The 24,818-nt window shown below is 45.2% G+C and overlaps 2 protein-coding genes across 2 annotated transcripts in view; both read right to left on the minus strand.

Moving 5' to 3' along the window:
* Positions 1-959: 959 nt before the first annotated feature.
* Positions 960-5,020, minus strand: LOC102922581 (vomeronasal secretory protein 2-like). The gene is made up of 7 exons (XM_042277123.2): positions 4,900-5,020; positions 4,305-4,435; positions 3,998-4,068; positions 2,481-2,591; positions 1,717-1,818; positions 1,500-1,526; positions 960-1,054 (listed from the first exon to the last, which is right to left on the minus strand). Exons 1-7 carry the CDS (start codon positions 4,990-4,992, stop codon positions 1,026-1,028), a joined length of 564 nt encoding a protein of 187 aa, XP_042133057.1. The 5' UTR covers positions 4,993-5,020; the 3' UTR covers positions 960-1,025.
* Positions 975-24,818, minus strand: part of LOC102922889 (vomeronasal secretory protein 2-like) — a 39,569-nt gene continuing 15,725 nt past the window's right edge. The window contains exon 7 of the mRNA XM_076568626.1: positions 975-1,048. Within this exon, the coding sequence (XP_076424741.1) occupies positions 1,026-1,048 (23 nt within the window). The 3' untranslated portion in view covers positions 975-1,025. The remainder of the gene's footprint in view (positions 1,049-24,818) is intronic.

Here is a 24,818-nt window from a genome sequence, read left to right on the forward strand (position 1 = left end):
AGCTCAGTGTTCCTGGGAACATCTTTCCTGCAGTTACAGAAGACACCTGACACATTGCTCAGACATGGCAAGAGTATTCCATGTTCAAATCCAGCAGCTACCTGAGGGGTTGACTCCATGTCCAGTTGACCAAGTCCAGGCAGATAGGTGCAAGGAGAAGACAACAAGTGAGGGTGGGAGTTTGACTGAAGGTTTATGGCTAATGCTCATTTGAGAGCAATGGGCAGCTTCTTGGGAGAAAATGATGTTGAGCACTCATCCTCCAGGAATACATGTACAACTAAGATTGTCAATGATCGTAATCATTCAAAGTACTGGCCCAGCCCTCCATCACTGTGGTTCTACCATGTCCCTGAGGCAGTGTCAACACAGACCTTGAATACTGACGAATCATAGAAAGCCAGGGTGAGTAAACATACCCAGAGATCTGCATCCAGGTCTACCTTGCTTGAGGGTGATGAGGGAGGGTCCTGCAATCTTCCTCCCTCCACCGCTGCCACTGCTCCTAGGTAATTCAAAGCTAGGTCCCTCACAGAATTCCATGAAGTTCCCCAATGCAGCAAGATCTCTGTAAGGACCTGCAGACATTAGTAAACCTGATGCCATTGCCCAGTCCTGCCCACCCTAGTGACTACCCAAATCTCCTGCCCCAGTGTCAGCAATCTTCTGAAGCTGTTTGGCATTGGCTGACCATTACTTGATCTTCTAAGATATCATATAGTTCTACAGGATTGTTGGGTGTCATGTTACTTGGTGTCTGGTATCTCTTCCAATATTTCATCAAACTTGTGAACTGAGAAGGCCTGCCACATAAAAACTGAACTCAGACAAAAATGCTAAACTCTTTATTGGATTCAGATGGGCAGGGACAGGAGTTTAAAGCTAAAGCAGGAGAGCAGTGCAGTGGGAGTGACAGTCAAGGAAGGAGTGGATCTCCAGTGGGGGAAATGCAGCTCAGTGGGGTGCGGTCCAGCGGGAAGAGTAGTCCAGTGAGGTCATTGCCTTGTACTAGTGGCAAAGATAGCTCAGCAGTTGTGGTCCTGGTGGGCTGTGACTAAGAGAGGAACACAAGTGAGAGACTCCTCCCCTTACCATGGGAACAGCAGTCAAAGAGTAGCAACCTGGGAAGTGGGTGCCTATCAGAGGTCTTCCTTCCATCAAGCCTCTGGGAGGTCTCTCCAGAGAATACATGGGCCCCTGAACAATCCTAGCTCCATGATCTTGTAGACCTCAAATTGTGTTTAGTGGGTTCCTAGAGCATGAAATTAGACCAAGTGGAGACCACAGTATGGGAGGGACTCTGGGAAAAGAAAGGAGAGATTTCCCAAGTATCTTGGGAATTAACCTTGAGGACACCTCCTGAAGTAGTCACTGTTTCCTGGCTAAGCTGGGTTCCTCCTTAGTGAGGGGATGGGAGCAGGGCCAAGAACAGATAGAAACTTTAACTCTGGAGCTGACAAATCTGTGTCCTATCAATGTTCCTTCAGAGGGTCACTTACCACTGTGATGTTTGGGAACACAATGCTCTGTAAAAGCAAGGGGGAAAAATCAAATAAAAGAAGGTGTGATGGTTGAAGAACCAGATTACCCTCTGCAGCCCCAAGATCAGAGAAAGGCCTTACTGGCAAGGAAAGGCACATAGTTACACAAGAGTAGCAGTATTATGAATAACACACAGGCCACATAGGGGAGGGGCGGGGCGGAGTATCCTCTTACCCCTCTGCTCGGGCACCATAACGTTTTCTTGGAGAAGCCCTTTGCGCTGTATGAATTTCTTAAATTCTTCCAGGGCTTCTGTGTTTTCTTTTAGATGCTTTCCTGTAGGCAGAGGTCAGAAAAACAGAACAGGCATGACTGCACAGCTCTGTTGGGAGCCAGTGACACAAGGACAAAAACTCTGCCTAACACTAGGGCCTTCAACCTGGAAGATGGAAGCAAAAGGGGAGGAGATTTCAGAGTGAACACGGAGGTGGGATATGGATGATTGGCTTTGTCCACAGGAAGTGGGTATCACTGACACATAGGGCCACCATAAGACTAAACATATAGTTGACAACCTAAGGAGACAAGTAATGTCACACGCTAACCAGGAAGGACCCTGTGTTTCAGGGTCACTAGCCTGCCTCCTGTTCCTAGGAGCCATTGCCCATGAAAGGTCTCTGATAGGACACAGACTTTCAATGAGACCTGCCTATTATGAAATCTGAGACCCCAGCAAGTGACATGTAGGAAGTCACTGGCTAGAACTTCTGTCCTATTGGTCAGTGCTCAAGGCCACATCTGCTCATGGAAGTTCTACACAGACCACAGTTTCCCACTTCAGAGCATGCACATTGACCACAGAGCACCTTAACCAGAGCTACTATAAGGACACCCAGGGGACTTTGTAGTTCTGAGTGCCAGAGTGTAGTTGTGCACATTCAAATAGTTAATGATATTAGATAACATGGGCAGAAGCTGGAGTCTCTGGAGTTCCTCACCTAGTAGGTCAACTACTTCAGATTTTTTCTCAGACAAAAGGATTTCAGTGTATATGATGTAGTGGTCCTTCACTGGCAGCTCATGGATGTGGAAAAGCACATGGTTGGAAACTGCAGATTAAGGAGAAATGGAAATGTAGTATCTTTTTCAAAGACAACATTCAGAGCACACTAAGAAACAGCTGAGAAAGTTTCCTCAATAACCCATAAGCACCCGGCCAGATGACTCCAGGCCTCAATGTGGCCCCAACACAAGACAGAGGTTCCTCCTGGAAAGGTGTCATCAGTAGCTTGGAGTTGGGACCACAAGTGTCATGGAAGATGGAGGCTGTACATGACTGGTACAATAGCAGCTGCTTTGTCCTGCTTCTTAAATCCTAAGTTTCTGTCTCCTGGCCTGACACTGGATAGTACTATCTAAAGGGAAGCATGGTCTCTTCTGTGGACTAGCCTGCTGGGGATGTCTTTCTGGATGCTGTGAATGTGTTGCTCTGATTGATTGATAAATAAAATGCTGATTGTCCAGTAGCTACGCAGGAAGTATAGTATAGGTGGGATAAGCAGAAAGGAGAATGCTGGGAAGTGGGAGGCTGAGTCAGGAGATGCTGCCAGCCGCCACCGCCATGAGAAGCAAGATGTAAAGTACCAGTAAGCCACAAGCCACGTGGCAACTTATAGACTAATAAAAATGGGTTAATTTAAGATATAAGAACTAGATAGCGCCAGGTGGTGGTGGCGCACGCCTTTAATCCCAGCACTCAGGAGGCAGAGCCAGGCGGATCTCTGTGAGTTCGAGGCCAGCCTGGGCTACCAAGTGAGCTCCAGGAAAGGCGCAAAGCTACGCAGAGAAACCCTGTCTCGAAAAAAAACAAAAAAACAAAAACAAAAAAAAAAAGAACTAGATAGCAAGAAACCTGCCACAGCCATACAGTTTATAAGTAATATGTCTCTGTGTATTTATTTGGGTCTGAGTGGCTGTGGGCCCAAGCAGGACTGGAGAAAACTCCAACTACACTACCTTTGATCTCTAAAGTTACCTGGTAATTAACTGGATAAATCTTCCTGAAAGGTAATCATAGAAGAGATGCTACAATTTCAGGAGCTTGCCTTCCAAGGGATAATCACATGCAGCCAGGGTACCTTATTGGCTAATAATGTGATGTGATCTAGAATCACGTGAGTTTATTCCACCGGTCATGACAGTGGAAATGATATTGATTATGTTCATTGATTGTGGAAGAATCATCTTAATTGTGGGCAGGAGCATTCCATAAGCAGAAGATCCTGGAGTATATAAAATGGTGAAGCCATATGGTGAGCACTAGCATTAATGCATTCATTCTCTTTTCTGACTATGGGCATAATATGAGTATCTGCCTCATGCTCTAGCTGCCAGGAAAGCCCCACCATTGTGGACTGTACCTTGAACTGTGAGCTAGAGCAAACCCTTTCTTCCTAATTGTTGATTAGAGTGTTTTTTGACAGCAACAGGAGAAGAAACTGAGATAAAGACTCACAGGAGCTGTATTGGCCAGGCTCCTCTGTTCTCTGCATACGGAGTCCAACCTTGATGCATTGGCCCTCAGACCTGGAAAACAGGAAACCAACAGGCATCCTCTTTCAGAACACATGCCTGAGCTCCACTGAGGTCACCTGGTTCATCAGCCTTAATACAATGTCCCCTGAAATCCTGTATCAACCCTTTCTATGTTTTTGAGTGCTGAGACTGTGGCCCCTCCGAGAAAGGGGCTTTTCAGTCATCCGTATCCAAACATAGATAGAGGAGGTAAGAGAAAGTTGAAAAGGCACATGGGGGATACTCACATGATGGTAGTCCTGATCTCCAAAGTTCCTTGTTCCGGAAATGACACTCTATTAGGGAATGATACCTCAGGGCTCAGCTTTGTCAGGTTCCTATCACTCACTGTAGCCTTCACGAACCAGACACCTGAGAGCTGGGGCAGACAGAGTCCTGAGCCCACACTAGGCAGCCTCAAGTCTCCCCCAGGTCCCCATAGGCAATGTAGCCTGAACACATATCTCAGAACCCAAGATACAGCCCCCGAGTTAGTGAGGTTCCATGCTCCAAACCCATGCTCCTTAATATTATATTAGACTACAAATTAGTGGCCCAGCAGAAACACATGGCATCTGTCTCCAAAGTCTCCAAATCCCTAGGAGTCTATGAAACAACAAACAAAGGTCCTGTCAAGTGAGACTTTATGGTTCTGGGTGTCCCTGCTCTAGGACCCTTCCTGCTCCAACTCTGTGGCTCAGGAGCCCATGTGTGCTGGAGAACAGCAGTCTCTGCTCAGACTCAGAGGACTTGAACACTCATGAGTGCTAGCTCCAGTCCTCAGACACTGGCCAGCAGTCAAGCCTTCCACATACACCTGTCCACCGTCCCTCGCTGCCTCACTTTCTTTTCTTCTGAGAGGAAGGGCAGGTCATCCTGAGCTTGTAGGACAGCCACCAGGACAAACAGTGTGACAGTCAGGAGCAGGCTCTGCATCTCCAGGCTCTGTGCTCTCAGACAAGGCAGGTCATGGAGTGACAAAATGAGTCTCTGCTGGCTCCTCAGAGGATGCCCTTTATGGCCACAAGTTGCACTGGCCACACCCCTCCTGGCCATCTTTCATGGCCAAATGTATTACCATCATTGGGCTGGATGTTGTTGCTGTTGGGATCTGGTGTTCTTTCGCTGCCACCTCCAGATAAAAGACACAATGCCTTGCAATGTCTGCACCATCCAATACTGCTAGTCCTGTAGGACTCCAGAGAATGTGAGGTGCTCATCTGTGGAGTGGGGACAGTCTGGGCCAGCCAGTAAGGGAAGACTGAGTTCAATCCCTTTCCATACCTAGCTCTGCTCTCTCTCTTCAGACAATCATGGCTGCCCTGGCCACCTTCTCTGGAAGGTGATTTCTTGGCTCCTGGTACTCAGAAAAGTACTGGAATTCTCCACATGCAGTCCTGTTGATTTCCAGAGCCCACATTATGTTCTAGGATCCAACTCAATGCTGCTAATGTCTGGCAGGCCACCCTAGATGTGGGTAGGGTCACTGTGTGGTAGCTCTGGATCGCCTAAAACCGCACCTCCTCTAAGAGTCTCCTAGCCACAGTCAAGCCCACAGTCACCTGAACTGCTGCATTCTGCACCTGGGACAGCTGTGCTCCCTTAGGGCACTTCTTACTCTCGGGTGTCTTGCTCCTTCTTCCTACCTTCTTCTTTCTTCCTACCCCAAACTCACCTCCTTTATTTCATTCTAAGATCCCGAGGAATAGGGCCTTGATGCCTGTGCTTTACAGTTTATCCTAAAGCTGGAAAAGCTTAGCTACCTGTCAGGGGTCATGATTCTGTGTTCACTACGGGATATGTCAGTGTATCACCTGTGTGAGATTAGGAATAAAGGATATTGGATCCTCTGTTGTATTGGTCATCAGAGTGTCTGATGAAAGGACTAGTGGACCCCCAGCTCTCCCTGCACAGTGGAGTCCCCTTCCACACCTGTGGCCTGCATGAGGTTCTTAGGTCAGGCATAGACAGTTGTGAGCTAGTGTTTGTACAGCTGCACCAAATTTCTCAGACTAGTGCCCCCATAACACAAGTTTACCCTCTACTTGGCTGAAAATTGAAAGGCTATCAAGGTGACCCCAAGTCTAAGTCCCTTTGGGTAAAAAGGGCTGGAGGGATACAAGGTGGCCAGAGCCTCCCTGAATCCAGAGAACATGGCTGAGCTTCCCTGGCTGCCTTCTTTAATGACTCAGCCCAGCTCCCTTCCCAGCAGGAACTCTGCCTCCTTCCTCCCCATCCTGCACTTCTTGGCCCTCAAGAGTCCTATTCTGAGACCATGCTGGCCCAGACTCTGGATACAGGTACTGGTCACACAATGGCATCTTTGTACCTCTGTGGACCCATGTTGCACAGCTCCACATATCTATAAACAATATGGAGTCAGGTTGGACAGCAACACATATCTATAAACAATATTAATGAGCATTCTCTTACTAGCTTTGGCTCTTGCTGAGGTGCTCATAAGACCTAGGCCCTGACTCTAGCATACAAGGTATTACTGAGCAGGAAGTCTGTCATCCCAAGGGCTGGAAAGGGTGGGTCCTGTGATCTTTAGAAGCAAAGAATAATGAGAAGGTTGAAGTACCCATATCTGTGGTGCCAAGGATTTTTTTTTGGTTGTTGTCCTGCTGATTGAAATAAAATAGCTTCACTGCATGTGGATCACTGATTAAAGTATTTATGACAATGGTATATGGACTTCTATCCTTTAAAAATGGGAAACAATAGCCACAGGTGATTGACCAATCATGAATCTCCTGTGCAGTATGATGTGAAGCCTCCCCACATCTCTTACCCACCTGTCATTCCTTGTGTCCCTGTGAACTGAGTTCTGCCACCTATGCTCACAGAGACCCAAAAGTTAAAGTGATGAAAGAATCCATCCAGAGCTGGTGAGGCAGAGATTGAAATCAATCCCTGGCGACTGAGAGAGGGCATCATGTGGAGTCCTCAGATGGTACATGATCTCAGGAGTCCAAAAACAGGTGGCTGGGGACAACCCAGGGTCGACAAGGTGGAGAGATGGTAGGGTAGGAGGGAGAGGGCGCCCTGTCCACAGTGTGCCATGGCCTAAGGCATTTAGGAGTGACCCCATTTCATTCTAGTGGTGGTTCTTACGGAGTTCCCCAACTCCACAGCTCCCGGTTTCACATCCTTCACTGCCCTTGAATGTGAACTTCAGTGTGGTCAACCTTTAGATGCTGCTAAGTCACGGGTGCCTCACTACAGGGTCCTGTGTCTGTGCATTCTACAGGATTTATAGATGGGGGCTATTGATAGCTCAACCAATAGTACCAGGCAAGATGGGGTATTGGCTGGAACTGAGATTCATTGAAAAGAAGTGGAGAGCAGTCCTGAGGTTGCTATCAGTAAATCCTGGAATATGGACTCCGTAGTGGGGGCTACGGATTGTTTCTCCATAGACTGCACTTGGACCACCGTGAGTGCTTAGTTCCAGTATAAAGCCAATCTGAAGCATGAGTGCTCAGTACAAGAAGTGAAAGATCCTTCCAGGTGCTGATGATGAACTCTGTTGGCTCTCTTCTTTTTCTTTTAAAGGCAGGTCCAGGCACACTGATTTATGGCTTGCCACCTCCAGTACTGTATGTCCCTCTTATGTGTTTCAAGTGACACACTCTGGTAAGGCCAAGATGTGTCCTGTGTTAGTATATTCAGTTAACAGAGGCAGTTACTAATAGGATAAGAGGAGTCTGGTGTGGTGCTGCACACCTTAATCCCAGCACTTGAGAGGTGGAGATGAGAGGATCAGGAGTTCAGTGCAAACCTAAGATGCAAACTGAGTTTTATGCCAGACTCACCTGCATTAGACTCTGTCTCCAAAGAATTTTTAAGGAATAAAGAAAGAAAAAGATCTGTTTTTTACTTCCTCCTTCACCTCTCTCTCTCTCTCTCTCTCTCTCTCTCTATATATATATATATATATATATATATATATATATATATATATATATATATATATCTGTGACACTGTCTCTGTCTTTCTCTGTCTGTGTGTGTGTCTGTGTGTGTCTCTCTGTGTGTATATGTGTTTCTGTGTGTGTTCCTTCATCCTCTCTCTCCCTCCCATTTCTCTCTGAGGAAAATCAAGCACACTAACTGTCCCACAGTGCTCATCTTCTAGGTGACATTCTTTCCATATTCTCTGCATTTTTTTTATTTTACTGAAATATTTTCATTGTATATAGTGGTTTGAGTGACAGCCACTCTCATAGGCTCAGATATTTTGAATACTTGGACTCCAGTTTGTGGTCCTGTTTGGCTAGGTGTAAGAGGTGTGGCCCTGCTGATGGAAGTACGTCACTGAGGGCCAGGATTTGTGATCTCAAATGCCACATGGCGTTTTGAGTTTGCTAGCTTTGCTTTCTGCCTGTGAAGTGAGATGTGAACTCTCAGATTATTTTCTTGCTACCATGGCAGCCTACTGCCACACCTCTCTCATGATGGTGATGGCCTTATATGCCTCTAGAACTATAAGCCCCAAACAGACCCTTACTTCCATAAGTTGGCTTGGTCATGGTGTTTTATCATTGAAGTAGAAAAAGGATTAAGACAGAATCTGGTGCCAGGGGTGGGGTATTGCTGTGACAGACCTGACCATGTGACTTGGGGAGGATTGTGGTGGCATTAGAACTTTGAGCTGGAAAAACCGTTGGCTGATCAGAGCTCAGTGGCTCTTCTGTGATCAACGGGAAGGAAGGAATGCTGAGAGAGAAAGGTAGATGATGGAGGACTGCCTTGTGAAGATAAAGAACCATGGAGTCTATCTCGGGCATTTGGTGATTTTTGAGTTAATAATCCATGGTATCTGGTGTCTGTCTTCAGCTGGAGCCTAAGAATACCTGTGATTAGCCAGAGACTGGAACTTCACTCATACAATCAGTACTGGTTAATTGGAACTGGGAAATGAGCAATGATTTAGATGAGACCAGAATTAGAGTCTTCTGGAAATATTCCCTCAGAATCAGCACACAGAAGATGAGGTGCAGAGGGGAATAAGGCTGTATCTCATGATTTCATCTGAACTTGGTAAAATATAAGAGCTGCCCAAGTGGTGCTGGGATTTATATAAGTTTTGTTAGTTTTATTCATTTCATTTTTCATGTGAGGGTATTGCCTGCATGTATGTCTATGCACCATGTGAGTGCTTGGTGCCCACAGACATCCGAAGAGGGCATCAGATCCCCTCAAAATGAAATTAGAAATGGTTTTGAACTACCATGTGGGTACTGGGAGTCAATCTCCAACCTTCTGAAAGATCATCAAATGCTCTTAACCACTGAATCATCTCTCCATTCCCCAACGTGGTACTGGTTTTGAAGATACGAAGGGATCGTGGGGATAAGCTGAGGCTTTGCATTATGTGGCAGGGTTGGGGCCCTGAAGAGAGGCACTGGTGAGGGTGTAGTGTCAGTAGCAATGGAGACGCAAGGACACTGGAGATAACCATAGCTATCTGTAATCACTGCAAAAGACAGCAGCAGATGTGAGGTGAAGGCTGGCCTGTGTCTGTGAAATATGCTATTTGTTCTCTATCAGGCAGAGACAGGGAAGTGGAGTGGGGTGTCCATGCACTTAGGAGCCCAGAGAACTGTAAGTACATTCTAGACATCAAGCACTTTTTATACTGTCGAAGCTTGGATGTGCTTTGATTTGATTGTGATTGTACCATGGTTCTTCCCCTTTGGAGCAAGAGGTATTTAATTTGGATTTTGTTTTTATTATTATTTTATAAGAGCCCACAGTTGAGAGACTTTGGACTTTGAAAGAGACACTGGATTCTTAAAGAGAACTTGGGTTTTTTTTTTACAATTTTGGAGTTTTTGAAGACTGTGGGACTTTTAAAGTTGTTTGGATTTTATATTGTAATAGTAATGTCAACCTGACATCTCAGGAACAAATGAGAAATGGAAGACTGTGGTTAAATACTGATGTGATTTATGCATGAAGTTGATGAGTGGTCCACTCTGCTGGTTAGTTTTTATGTCAGCTTAACACAAACTTAGACTTCTCTGGGAAGAGGGAATCTCAATTGATGGGTTTCATCCATCAGACTGGTCTATAAGCAAGTCTGTGAGTTATGTTCTTGATTATTGAATGATGTGGGAGAACATAACTCATTGTGACAATACTGCCATTATGCAGTTGGTCCTGGGCAGTACAAGAAAGCATGCTGAGCAGGTCTTGAGGTGCAAGCCAATGAGGAGCATTCCTCACTTGATGAATTCTGCTTCAGTTCCTGCCTCCAGGTGCATGCCTTGAGTTCCTGTTTTGAGTTTCCTCTGTTATGGATTGTAACCTGGAAGTTTAAGACAAAATAAACCCCTTTCTATCCCAACTTTGAAAAGGTAAGTTTTTACCAAAGAAAGAGAAAACCAAACAAAGCCCCTAAATTCTCGTGATGAACAATGAACAGTGTCATGATTTCCAACTGGACTAGTGAGGCTAAAAAAGGGAACCAAAGACACATATCTATAGGAAAAAATAAGACCCTATGTAGGGCTGGTATGACTGTCTCTGTGGAAAAATCCAATGAGTATAAAAGCAGAACCAGAACTGAAAAGTGACACTCCCAAGACCCCAGGCTGTAGCACTTTTTCTGTCATTATGGAACCAGCCAAGTGTAAGAAATTGCAGCACAAAATGGTTTCCTCAGCTGATCTCCTGTAACCCTCTGTTAGTGTCTCTAGCTCTCCTTATACTGTGTTATTCAGTGCTCATTGTATTCACTATCCCTGCTCCGTCTACTGTGTGCTCCTGTCTCCTGATTACTTAATTATATATTATTACAAGAGTGGAGTGTGCCATGAGGAAGCCCCAGATGAACAAGGTCCACTGCAATTATGGCCATGAGGGGCTGTAGAATCAATGGAAGGGTCGGAGTCAGCTGCACAAAGGGCCATTCAAACACATAATTGAAGGTTGTGAAGAGAATGAGACATGAATGAGGAAGTGAAAAAGAACTCCAGATGGGAGGAACACTCAGTGAGGCCTGGAAGGGGCAAAGGGAGCCTCGCTGTGCCAGGAACAGACAGGAGGTCAGGGAAGAGGGAGCAGATGGCAGGGCGGGGAGCAGATGGCCAGATACCAGGTTTCAGAAAGGGTAGAGCAAACAGTAGTGATCTGCGGGCCACTGTGGCACCTCTGCTTTTACTGTGAGTAAAATGGAGAACGGAGACAAGGGCAGGCTGTTGTAATTGTGTCGACATACCTCCTTGTCTTAGACAAAAAGAATAAGTGAATCAAAGATGCAGTAAATGAAAAGCTATCAGGAGATGTAGAAGATTCAAAAGGCTGGAACATCTGCCTTTCTGTGACCTTCTCCAGCTTCCACTGCAGATTTCAGGTCCTTCCTCCCTTTCCTCAAGATCCTAGTTTTTTTCCCATGTGAGATGGGAGATCTCTCTGGGGTGAGGCCCTGTGGATGCTACTTTCTCCCCTTTAGATTCCCATTGCTCTGTCAGCTCTATGGCCACACAAACTGCTGCCCAGACATGGTCTCTGGCACTGCCCTGCACATCTTGCAGGCTTCCTCTTGGACTTCAAAGGGCTCATGGCACCTTCTCAGCCAGGTGGCCTGCCTGGGTTCTCAGCTATGATTAGTGGCACCTAGAAGGGGCAAAGAGCACTAGGGACCTGGGAAGTGTTTCAGTTTGCATGGTCACTCTCCAGCCCCTATAGGAATTTTGGTGCCCCATGGACAGACGGTTACACTACATGTTGTTACATTCTCTGACAGGAAATGTGCCCCATAATGGCCAAGATTCATTCTTTTTTATTGCTTCTTATACTTCTCCCCAAAGTCTTTATTGATGCAGTTACTTGCATGTAAAACACATTGCATTAGCAAAAAAATTCTGCTTCCAGAGAAATTATATTTTTGAAGTAGGAAAGGTAGAGCCCACATAATAGAATTGTGTAAACATGACGTGTTGACCCAGCTTTAAGGGAACAGCTGGGAGGTCAGTCATTTCCCTGTGTTCCTGAGCAAATATGGAGTCCACCACCAACCACATCTGTGGTTGCTCTCATACTCTGGGACCAGACACACATCTCTGATTGTACCACAATAAGAACACTGTGATCTGGAGCACCACCACTTGGTCAGCACACATGGAGCCTAATAAACCAGCTACACACACAGTGGCTCTTAGATCCAGCTCTCCTCCACCCTGTCCCACATAGAAGCCCCGCTGTGAGCCAGCCTCCCAAGCTGTGCTCTACACTGGGGCTGCAATCCACAAGGAGCCTCACAGTTCCCTGAAGTCACATTAGGGCTACCTACTAAAGTGCATTACTCCTTACATTACACCCTGATCCAGGCAAGAAGTCCAGTGAGTTTCCACAGCCTATTAACATGTCCGCTGGTTCCCAAGAGAAATCTCTTTGACATACATGAATCCTGTCCCTGAATTGAGGCTTGGGTGAAACCTTACCAGGACAAAGCCAGTTCCTCTTGGTCAGGAGCTGTTAAGAATGGGGTCTACCATGCCACTGTCTCCATCCCATGTTCTATGTTCTCTCAACATAGAAGGCGGCAGGTGATCAGCTCCTGGTTGCTGAGTCATCTCTAGAGAGCCTGCTCCATTACTAAGATTATCAGATTACTCACAGAATCTATTTCAAGAAGCAGAAAGAGACAGAGGGCTCTGAAGAGTGCTTGTGTGATTGTGTCTTATAGGGAAACGCTGAAAAGAAAGGAAGGAGACATGAGGGAAAACCCAATCTCTACTGTCACAAGGAGAGTTGAAGATGTCTATTCTCTTCAGACCTATATTCTACATAATTGTTTCATACACCCTCACCAATAGTGGGTTTGCAAGAAGAGAATGACCTGTAGGACACATACAGTTATTGTGTGTGAATGCAAGACCCCAGTCTATATAGGGATAGGAAACGATGTTTTAGGAAATGAGACCTACAAGTAGGCCACCATGGCTCCTCTTGGATCTTCTATGACCTGGGAAGACTTAGGCCAGGAATAGGGAGGCCCCAGTTCAAACTTCCTGGAAAAGAGGCCAGCAAGGTGGGAGGAATCAGGAGGGAATCATGTTTGCATGTGGTTTGGGACAAGTATCATCTGAACAGATGTGTCTGCAGTAGGGCTGGAAGTCTCAGGTGGATCACACACAAAGGCTTCTGAGCAGGGCTTTCCACCCCACAGCCCAGGGGAGCAGAGGACACACAGAACTCAACGCATAGGCAGAATCTAGGTACAGGCTACACACTGTTAAATTGAAGTGTGTGTATGTGTGTGTGTGTGTGTGTGTGTGTGTGTGTGTGTGTGTGTGTACATAAAGATATAAATACAACTGCTGAGTCTGTTTGGTGTTGCCTTGTTGTATATTATTTTTGGAACTGATTGATTTGTAATGGATAGCATAATTGGGAATTCATCCCAAGGAGAGTCTAATTCTCTCTCTCAATTGTCATTAGTTGCCTGTAGTTCTCTATCTAGATGTGGGACCCCCAAGAGATTACCCCTGTCTTAGTTAGGGTTTTCTATTGCTGTGAAAAGACACCATGATGATGGCAACTCTTATAAGGAAAACATTTCCTTGAGGTGTCTCACAGTTTCAGAGGTTCAGGCCATTATCATCGTGGTGGGGAGCATGGCAGCATGCAGGCAGACATGGTGCTGGAGAAGGAGCTGAGAGTCCTACATCTTACAAGTAACAGGAAGTCAAATGACAAGGGGCAGTATCCTGAGCATAGAAAACCTCAAAGCCTGCCCCACAGTGACACACTTCCTCCAACAAGGTCACATATCCTAATAGTGTCACTCCCTTTGGGGGCCGTTCTCCTTCAAATCACCACAGCACCTTCCACATTATCATGCCTACTGATATCATTGTTCAGGTGTTGTTTTCTTACACTGTTTGACAAAGGACTTGGACAGTTCCATATTTCCTGTGGTCCTGCAGATTGGAGTACTGTGTTCGCTAGGTGTGTAGGGTTCTGTCATCCAACATGTCCATGTCCAACCACCTCAGTCTCCACCAGTCACTTGGAAGGGGTTGCTTTCTTTCAGGATGACCTATGATCCTCAGCAATAATCACATCCAGGCAGAGAGGGACAAGGGAAGGACAATATGTGAGGATGGGAGCTGAAGAGTTGCTGAGCTGGGAACAAGCAACAGCATCTCAGGGAAAGATGATGCCATATGCTCATCCTCCAGAAATCTAAGTGCCATTGAGATGACAGTTCGTGGGTCTTTGTCATTCAAGGTACAAAACCACTCCTCCCTCGTTGTGACAACGTGTCCCCATGAGGCAGTGTCCACACAGACCTCAAACACTGGACAAACAACGTGGAGGGCAGTGAATAAAAACAAGTAGTGGGGCTCTAGCTGGTACTATCTTGCTTGAGAGATGATGATGATTCATTTGTACTCTTCACTGATGCCCTTTCTACAAGGTCGCTCACTACTGGGTCCCTTAAAGGATTCCCCAGAAGTCACCACCGGAGCAAGACCTCTATGGGGATCTGCATACACTTGAATCTGTGATAACACTCCCCTAGTCCTGCTGAGCCCAGTAGCTTCCCAAATTCTGAAGCTATGTTGGGTAGTCCTACATCCTATAGGACTGTAAGATGCCATGGTCCTTGGGGTCTGGTACATCTTGGGTCCCACAGCTCTTCAATCTTGTCATAGAGCTTCTGGGAACTTATAAGAGACTTCAAAACACATGTTGAATTCAGAATGGCTGCTTAAGACTTTACTTGGGTTTGGGGTGGAAGAGAGGGGTCCTAGCAGCAGTACTCCCTCTGACAGGTAGGGAGTATCCTAGATAAGATGGTTTCAACAGGTGTGTCTCAGTGTTGTATGGCTCAGACAGAAAGTACTCCAGTGAAGCAATACTATGCATTTCTGGCAGACTTGGCTCAAAATTTAAAGTTCTGATGGGCAGCTGTGACAGGAAGGGGACAGAGGTCAAGGTCCCCTCCTACTATGGGAATAGCAATCAGAGTGTGGCTAATAGGAATCAGACAACAATCAGAGAACTCCCTTCCCAAGGGTACTCTGAAGATGCTTCTGGGTACTCATGATCCTCAAGAACAGCCTGCCACCTTGACTGGGAAGGTCACTAAGCTGGGTCATTTTGCTGGGTATGTTGGGTGGGAGATGAAGCTACAAGGAGATCATTACATGGAAAGAATACAATGGAAAAAAGGACAAATTCCCACGTGTCCTAAAATTTTGTTTGGGGCCACATACTTGAAAGGCTACTCACATCCAGACATGCAGGGGCTCTTCTATGTCAGTAGAATGACCCAAGTAAATGGACCACAGAACTCGGGTACTGAGGAATCTAAGCTGCCCTAAGGTTCTTCAACTTTCCATTGTGATCATCAGGGACACACATTTCTGTAGAAACAAAGAATAAACTGTAATTAAGGAGGCACAGTGTGTAAAGATCCAGACCCCATTACACATGCCCCCTAGATACCATCATGACAAGACCTGAAGTATGGCTCTGTTGTTCTTGTGGGGGGAGATGAGGGCAAATGGTGACGTAAAGAGGGGATATGGAGAACCACAAGGGTCACTTTGGACACAGGAGGACATGGGAAGGGATATGGGCCGGTCTATGTAACTAGAAGGAAGCATGGTCTCTTTGATGGATTGACTGAGGCCACTAAAAGAATACACAGAAGTGAGAACTAGTATTTAACAAGACGACCTACCAGATGTATAACTCCCTGCTAGGGAGTCCCACTCAGCAGAGCTGTGGGGTTACTGGCGATGAACTGGTTGTTTCTGCCCATAACTTCTCAAGTGCCACCATTATATCTCCCAATAAGAACAGCTGTGGAGTTCTTTCCACAGCCCTTTGGTGGTGTGTTTTACACTTTGGGGGCATAATTATGTCTGTGATTTGTCCCGAAGGATGACTGTTCCTTATACTTTGTAATTTGGGTGAATAAAATATACACTTTCATAGCCAGGTCTTTAGCTAAAGACCCCAGCAAATTCAAAAAAGACTAGTTGCCCGGGAGACAAAGAGCTCAAGGACAAGTTTTCAGGAGGCTAACAAGGTCAGGCATGAAACAACTTCAGTGCCAATTTTTCCGCCTACAGAAAAAGCCTGATGGATAACAAAGACGCAACTCACTGTTTCAATAATTGACTTTCTGCACATATTTCTAACCTCATTTTTATGTTATAAAAATCAAGGTCCAGCTAACTAACTGTTTATGCAGGGTAGAAGAATATATCTTAAGATTTGGGATGCTTTCCAGGTCACTGTCTTCTGCTATGTGCCTTTTTGCCTGCTTCGTAGACTACACACCAGGGAATCTGGCTGACCCACAAACTTTGCCCTGGTTATGGTTGGCCTGAGAGAAAAACCTTGTCATTTCTTATGCTTTTATAGTATGGCTCTGTCTCTACACTTAAGAAATGTAATATGACCTTCAATAAACAAGTCTTGTGCTGGCTAGAGTTTTTTTCTGTGAAGAAGAAGAATTTTTACAGGAAGCAGTAGTAAAGAAAGTTACCTTCAGAATGTCTTTTTCCTAAAGACTTTTTTTAGATAAATTTTTTTCCTAGCCCTCACTACTCTGAGGTATTCTTTTTGCTACCCTGGTGCAGATGGGGGAGCTGGCCTCTTGGTCTGCATTAGTGAACTACCTTGGGGTTTCTAAACTCAACTGCTTATCTCTCTGCTCATGTGCAATGATGTTTTCTGGTGGAAAGCATCTCCACTGTACGAATTTGTTGAAATCTTCTATGGCCTCATGATTTTCTTTGGAGTCTTTTTCTATAGGCAGAGGTCAGATGCGTAGAGGGGTCATGACTGCCCAGCTCTGCAGGGCGCCAGTGGCACTCGGACAGGAACTTTGCTTAGCACTAGGGACTTCATCCTGGCCCAGGGGCAAGCAGGAAAGGAGGGAGCACTTACGAGTAGACAGGGAGGTAGGGTATGGATGGAGGAGATGGACACCAGCCTGGAGGCAGTTACAAGGAGCTGGCATATATCCTAAATGCTGTGCAGGATTACTCCCTGACCTGGAAGGACCAGGGGTCACAGAGAGACTAGTCTGTTTCTCAACTCTAGAGGAACATTGCCAACTAAAGGCCTTTTAGGACCCAACCCTTCAAACAAGCTTCCTGAAATCTGAGACCCCAGGAAATGGTACTTGTCAGTACACTGCTTGGAATTGCCATTATGAGTAGTTACAGCCCTGATAGCCATATCTGCTCTTTTCTCTGAAAGTCCCCATCAGTCTGACCCTTCTCTCTCAGATCTTGCACACTGCACAAGCAACACCTGGTGTCCAGAACCCAGACAAACATAAAGTCTCCCATACTCTAAGCATTCTAGTCCCTAGTGCCAAGGTGTAATGCTGCACATCCTCTGGCTTCTGGTAATGGAGACCATACAGGAATGGGGTGCCTGGGGTCCCACCTATGAGCTCTCCCACATAAATTTCTGCTGAAATAACTTTTATTCACTGTAGAATTGCAATGGTCCATCACTGGCAACCTATAGATGTACATGAGAAACATGTCCAAAACTGTAGGTAAACACAGAAAATGAGCCTGTAGTTTCTTTTATTATTATTATCATTATTATTTTATTTTACAATACTATTCAGTTCTACATAACAGCCACAGATTCCTTTGTTCTCCCCCTTCCTGTCCCTCTCCCCTTCCCCCCAGCACAGCCCCCATTCCCATCTCCTCCAGAGCAAGGCCTCCCCCAAGGACTGAGATTGACCTGGTAGACTCAGTCCAGGCAGGTTCAGTCCCCTCCTCCCAGATTGAGCCAAGCTTCCCTGCATAAGTCCCAGGTTTCAAACAGCTAACTCATGCAATGAGCACAGGACTTGGTCCCACTGCCTAGATGCCTCCCAAACAGATCAAGCCAATCAACTGTCTCACCTATTCAGAGGGTGTGATCCAGCGGGGGCCCTTCAGCCTTTGGTTCATAGTTCATGTGTTTCCATTCGTTTGGCTATTTGTCCCTGTGCTTTATCCAACCTTGGTTTCATCAATTCTCGCTCATATAACCCCTCCTCTTCCTCTCTAATTAGACTCCCGGTGCTCCACCTGGGGCCTAGCCGTGGATGTCTGCATCCAGATTCCTCAGTACTTGGATGGGGTTTCTGGCACAACTATTAGGGTGTTTGGCCATCCCATCACCAGAGTAGGTCAGTCCTGGCTGTCTCTGAGTCTGCAGTTTCTTATTGCAGATGCATCATTCTGACCCTTCTGAGGAAATGTCTAGAGCAGTGGTTCTCAACCTTCCTAATACTGTGACCCTTTAATACAGTAACTCTTGTTGTGGTGACCCACAACCACAAAATTATTTTGTTGCTACTTCATAACTGTAATTTTGCTACTGTTAGGAATCATAATGCAAATATCTGATATACAGGATATGTGATATGTGAAAACTGCTATTATAGAATATGTTAGTAATGACCCATTAACTCTCAATCATTGGAGCCTGAGCTTGATGTGGTCTCAACACAGGAACAAAGTTCTCTCCTGGAAAGGTGTCATCTCCAGGTATGGAGTCTGAACCAATGGTGGCAAGGAAGATGGAGGTTGTAGTTGGACATGGACACTTAGCAGCTGCCCTGCCCGGATTCCTAGATCCTAATCCTCAGTTTGCCTAAGGGTCAAGGGACAGAACTATCTAGAAGAAAGCATGGTCTCTTCTGTGGAATAGCTTGTGACCTCTGAAGTCCCCTAGGACTTAACTGGCTAGCCTTTCATGAAAGCTAAATGGGGTGGGGAATGCTCCAATCACAGGAGCTTGTCCCTGTAATGGAGGATCACATGTAGCCTGGGAGACTGCAACAGTTCAGGTTAAATGTATACTTGACAAGCAAGAATCTCCTGGGATATGTGCCTTTGGCCATTCCAGTGGTGCATTATCTTGATTATAATAATTGAAGTCTTAAGAGACATTTTTACCTATGGTGAGACTATCAGACCCTGTGTGGAAGACCCTGGACTAAGTAAAATGAAAAAGTTAGCTGAGCAGAAGCATGCAAGTATCCCTCATTATTTTCTGGCAGTAGATGTAATATAACCAACTATTTCAAGCACCAGCTGCCTTGAATTCCCTGTGATGGTGGACTCTATCTTGAACAGTGAGCTAAAATAAACCCCCTTTCCCTAATCCTATGGACAGAGTGTTTTATCTAAGCAAAGGGAGAAGAAATTCGAACAGGAACTGACAGGCTCTGTATTAGCCAGGCTTCTCTGTTTTCTCCACGAGGAATTCCCCTGCATGCACTCACCATTAAACACATAAAACAGGAAGCATACCAGCAGCCTGTTTGTGAGCCCACACCTGTGCTCTCCTCAGCTTCAGTGGCGAATCAGTGACTTCCAAATCCCCTATCAATAGCAGCTTCAACTTAGGATGGTTGCTGGGATGGTGTTCCCTCAAAGAAATAATCTGCTTGTCATCAACACTCAAAGCATGTATGGGAAGAGAAGGGAAAGCTAGGAAGATTCGTGGTGGTGATACTCACATAGTAATGAGCATGACCTCCATGGCTCTGAATACAAAAGGGAATTCTTCCATAGGACTCTTCCAATCTGTGATATTCTGTGATATTCAGGTAATTCACTCTGACTTTGCTGTACCAGGTCCCTGAGACCTATAACAGACACCTGAGCACACCCAGCCCAGGCCAAGTTCTTCCCCATGCTCCAGTCCATGGGCAGGAACCTAAAGAAACATTTCAGAGGCTAGGCTGAAGACCCTGAGATGGGCTGGTCCTACTCCCTAGTACTTTGTTACTTAAAGTTTGCCTGAAAAGTCAAGTTCTAGTTAGGCAGGAGATGTCTGTTCCCAAAGCTCCTAAAGTCTTTGGGTCTATGACAGGGCATGAAGGTTATACCCCTGAGAAACTCTGGTTCTTGGAGTCACTACAACTAGGACATTTCTGTGTTGTAAGTATGTGAGCCAGAAGGGCCTATTCCATGGTAGTAGAAGAGCAGTAGAGACAGCAGAGCATTAGAGAGAAGAGATTCCAGGCTGAGGTACATTTTTAGAAGCCAGACTCAGAGGACTTAGAAGCCCATGAGTTCTAGCTTCCAACCTCAAGCAGTGGACAACAGTCAAACATTCCATCCACCCCTATCCACCATCCCTCCCTGCCTCACATTCCTATCTTCTGAGAGGAAGTGCAGGTCACCTCGGTAGGACACCCAAGGACACCAGGACAAATAATAAGACACTCAGTAGCAGGCTCTTCATCTTCAGGCTCTGTCCTCTAGACAAGGCAGGTCACTTGGGTGACGTGGTGAGAGTATACTGGTTCCTCAAGAAATGCCCTTATGGCCACAAATGGCGCTGATCCCACCCCTCCTAGACAAATATGTCCATCTTGGGGATGCAGACACTGTGTTGAGATCTGGTGATCATTCTGTACCAACTGCGGTTGATCTCAACTTCTTTTCCTACCACTTGTCCTCCCATAGTCGCCTGCAAACCCTGGGCCTTCCACCTCCTGATGGTGCCTTTCATCACTAACATAATGACAATTTGCCCTAAAGATATAGTGCCCTAAAAGGTCTGCACTGTCCAAGTGTGCTACATATGCAGAACCCACCACACTGGGTAAGTGAGGAGGCCAGGGAGGCCCCTGCTTTCCACCTGCTCTGACTCCACACCAGCACTTACTCACCAGTCATCTTTGGCCTCCTTGACTCTTATCTTGAAGCTGACTTCTCTCCCACTGGTGCTGAGAAAATGACTGGGCTACTTTACCATACAGAAGCCTGCCAGTGCCCTGGGCACAAGCTGCACACTAACAGACCAGCAGTTACTGCTGCTGCTGGATGGCCCTGCTTAAGATGTAAGTAGGGAAATATTTGATGTTTCTAATTGACAGGACCTAGTTGATAGCTCAGGAGCTCCTCGACCTTGACTGCTCTGAGAGGGAGGGACTCCATAGCAACATTAGAGACCACATTCACCTGAACAGCTTCTCTTTGTTCGTCATGCAGCTGTCTCTCTTACAGCATTTTTTACTCTACAGTGTCTTGTCCCTCTTCTTTCTCGACTGTACCCATCAACTAAATATATCCACTCAATTACATTCCAAGTTTATGAGGAGTCGGAATTGACTCCTGTGTTTTACCCTTTATTCCAGAAGCTATCAAGGCTTTAACCACATAAAGCAGTCAAAAAACTTGTGACCACTAAAGGAAGTTTCTCCACTGTGGATCAGGGTTTTATCTCCAACAGAGGGAACTGGGTCTTCTGTTGCGTCGACCATCTTAGGACCTTATGATAGGACACATGCAAACCATGTACTTCCATGCCATAACTCAGGTTCCTTTCATAACTTCTGGCCTGATGTGAGACCCACGGGGCTCATCAAAGCCTGATGTGGACCCTCAGATGTGCAACCATCTTAAAACAATAGAGCTCCTGATCTACCAAATGTTTTCACTACCTTGTCAGGTTGACTCATGGCAAGCTCTCAAGGAGACCCCAAGTTTGGATCCCTTTGAACAAGTAGCAAGAGTCACACATGGGGACCAGAGACCCATATGGGCCCAAAGCCCATAACTGAGATGCCTTGTTCTGGCCACAGCCCAGCTTGCTCTTCAGCACAAAATCTGTTTTGTCCCTGCACATCCTAATATGCTGAGACCAATCTGACCCCAGCTCTACAGAGAGGTTCCACTTCTAAAGGTACTTTTGTGTCTCTGTATATCAAGCCTGGATAGCTTTAAGAATCGATAAACAATATTAATAAGCACTTTATGACAAGCCCTGGGCTGTGCTGAGGAACTGCCATAATCCAGTTCTGTAAACTGCTGCTGAGCAGGAAGCTGACAATTTGGTTGTGAGAACTTGGTGACAGTGCTCTTTAGGACCAGAGATTAGTGAGCAACCTGGAGTCTCTGTACCCAGAGTGTGAAGGACTTTGTGTACTTTGTCTTGCTGACTGCACCATAGATACCTTCCACATCATTTCTTAGATCACTGATATCAGCACTTTTGACAGTGGTTTGTGTAGTGATTCCCTTTGCAAAATCATGAAGAGCCACATGCAGATGATTGATAGATGAGGTCTGCAGTCATGGTCTTGTGTGCAGCATGAAGGGCAGCTCTTGCAGTCTACAATTGCTTCCCGTCATCTACCTGACTTTTGCTGTATCCCAGTTGACTGCATTCTACCAAGTTCTGCAACTATGCTCATGTTTATTATGTTACATTTTATGTTACATAACATTGCTTATGTTAATGATGAAAGGCACCATCAGGAGTTGGAAGTCCCAGGATTTGCAGGCAACCATGGAAGAACAAGTGGTAGGAAAAGAAGTTGAGGTCTACTTATGGTAGGTGCTCTCAGGAGTCAGTAGAACAGGGGTTTGTGGTCAGCTCTGGGTAGACATGGTAGGACAGAAAGGAGAGGTTTCCTGGACCATGTTGTTCTCACACTCTAAGGCATCTCCCTTCATTCCTCCTCTTTCTTTCTGATGGCAGGTTCTGCAGGGATTCCCCAGCTCCACAGTTTTAGCCTCTATTACTTCTGGTCATGTCCCTCACTACCCTTGAATTTTAACCTCGGCTTGGCCACCCATTCTCTGTTCTGCTAATTCCTAGTTACCTCACTGGAAAGGACAGAGTCTGGGCTTTACTCAGCATTAGCATAGTTTTTGATAGTCCCAAGCAGAAGGTGAACTGGCTGGGACTGAGGAGTGTCTTCATTAGGCTTCTACTGATGTGGCAATACATCATGTCAAAAGCAACAGGAGTGGAAAGGGATTCTTTAGTTTACAGTTACCAGTCCATCATCCTGGAAAGTCAGGAAAAGGGCTTAAGACAGGGATCTGGAGGTTGAAATTGATGCTGAGGCCATGTAGGAGTGTTGTTTACGTATTTGCTCCTTATGGATTGCTCACCCTGATTTCTTATAGTACCAAGGACCACCAACTAAGAAGTAGTACTGCCTACAGTGAGCTATACCCTTCCACATGAACTACAAATTAGGAAAATATACTGCAGGCTTTTCTACAGGCTATTTTTAAAGAGCATTTTCTCAATTAAAGTTCCCTCTTCCCAAATGACTTTAGCTCATTTCAAGTTGACATCAAATTATCTATGACAAGACACATCTGAAACTCCTGGGGAGTAGTCTGAAATGAATATCCATAACACCTGGAAGATCACCTGCATTGTGTGTAGTAGAGATTGTTTCCCTAAACATGGTTATTTTAATCTTTCTAAATTCATTTATTTTATATGTTTAAGTCTTTTTCCTACAAGTATGTATGTGCTCTACATGCTTGCCAGTTAGAGGAGGAAGTCATAAAAAGAAATCAGATCCCCCTGGAAGTAGAGTTACATACAGTTATGAGCTGCTCTATATGTACTATGAACAGAGCTCAGGTCTTATACAAGAGCTATATGTGTTCTTAACCAATGAGATATCTCTCTAGTCTCTCATTTATTATTTGAGAAGCTGTGTTTCCATAACTCTGAATACTCAGCTATAGAATAAATTCAGTATGAAGCATAAATGGGTCAGTACAAGAGGATGGACTGTTGTTGAAGTGGCCAGTGATTAACCATCTTGGTCCTTTTGCAGTTTTTAAAAATAGTGCCTGTCCCAGTTGTCATAGCACCCACTGCTGGTACCTGCATCCCTCTTTTCTGTGTTTCCAGTGACAAACTCTGGTGAAATCCAGATGTGCTGTGAATTACTACAGTTTATTAAGTCTGTTGCTAATTGGATAAAAGCAGCCTAGTGTGGTAGTAAGAAGGTAGAGGCAGGAGGATCAGGAGTCCATTTCCAGCCCCAGATTTATACTGAGTTTTAGACTAGACTCAGCTACATTAGATTCTGTCTTTAAGAAAAAAACCAAAAAAAAAAAACAATTATTTAAACAATTGAAGTAGAAAAATTCTGTGTTGTGTCAATCAATCAATGCTGGAAAGTCATTTGACAAGATCCTGGGTAAGAACTGTTGGAAGAAAAGTCTCTCCCTATGTTGATGAACGGCTTCTACAAAAGATGTGTAGCCTGTGTCATTCCTACTGTGCAACATTGCACTTTCTGCAGCTTCTAGGGCAAGTGAAGGAATGGGATCCTATGTGGGGATGGTATGATTGTCTCTGTGGAAGAATGCAGGAAGTATAAAACAAAACCAGAACTGATAAGTGAGTTGACCAAGGTCCCCAAACCTGTCACAAAGCTGAAAGTACTCAGTTTCTAATACTAGAAACACACACACAAAGGTATAGGCAAATCTTCACAATTTTCAATAAAATTGAAACATTGAGGCAATTTTCAATAAAATAATTGGTAAAGTAAATTTAATAACAAATAGTATTTACTATGATAAACTTGACTTCATTCCTGGGATACATGAATGGTTCAACATATTCAAATAAAAAATTTCAATAAAGCAAATAAATGGATGCAGTGACTGAAGTGGCATGATCAGATCTGACTCAGAAAAGCACTCTGACAAAGTCAGCTACCCCTTCATGATATCTGCCCACAAGAAAGTAGTAACAGAAGGAGCAAATCCACATAAAGAAAGCTATGCTCAAAACTACAGCCAACATTATTCTATGTGAAGAAAAACATTATCACTAAAGCCAGCATAATAAGGCTGTCCATATTCTTCACCCTTACTCAGTAAACAGCTTGAATCTTAGCTAGTCAATAAGACAAGAAAAATAGATAAAAGGGGATATAATTAGTAGAGAAATATGTCAAAAGATCAATATTTGCTGATGGTATGATCCTC

This window comes from Peromyscus maniculatus, chromosome 4 (assembly GCF_049852395.1).
Source record: "Peromyscus maniculatus bairdii isolate BWxNUB_F1_BW_parent chromosome 4, HU_Pman_BW_mat_3.1, whole genome shotgun sequence".
NCBI lineage: Eukaryota > Metazoa > Chordata > Mammalia > Rodentia > Cricetidae > Peromyscus > Peromyscus maniculatus.

Bases quoted from the DNA above. Each gene is read 5' to 3' on its own strand.
- LOC102922581 (XM_042277123.2), bottom strand. From the start codon at position 4,992: ATGCAGAGCCTGCTCCTGACTGTCACACTGTTTGTCCTGGTGGCTGTC. The intron at 4,436-4,899 runs GTGAGGCAGCGA...TGTCTGCCCCAG, and splicing joins TCCTCTCAGAAGAAAAGAAA to CTCTCAGGTGTCTGGTTCGT. The intron at 4,069-4,304 runs GTGAGTATCCCC...CCTGTTTTCCAG, and splicing joins GAGATCAGGACTACCATCAT to GTCTGAGGGCCAATGCATCA.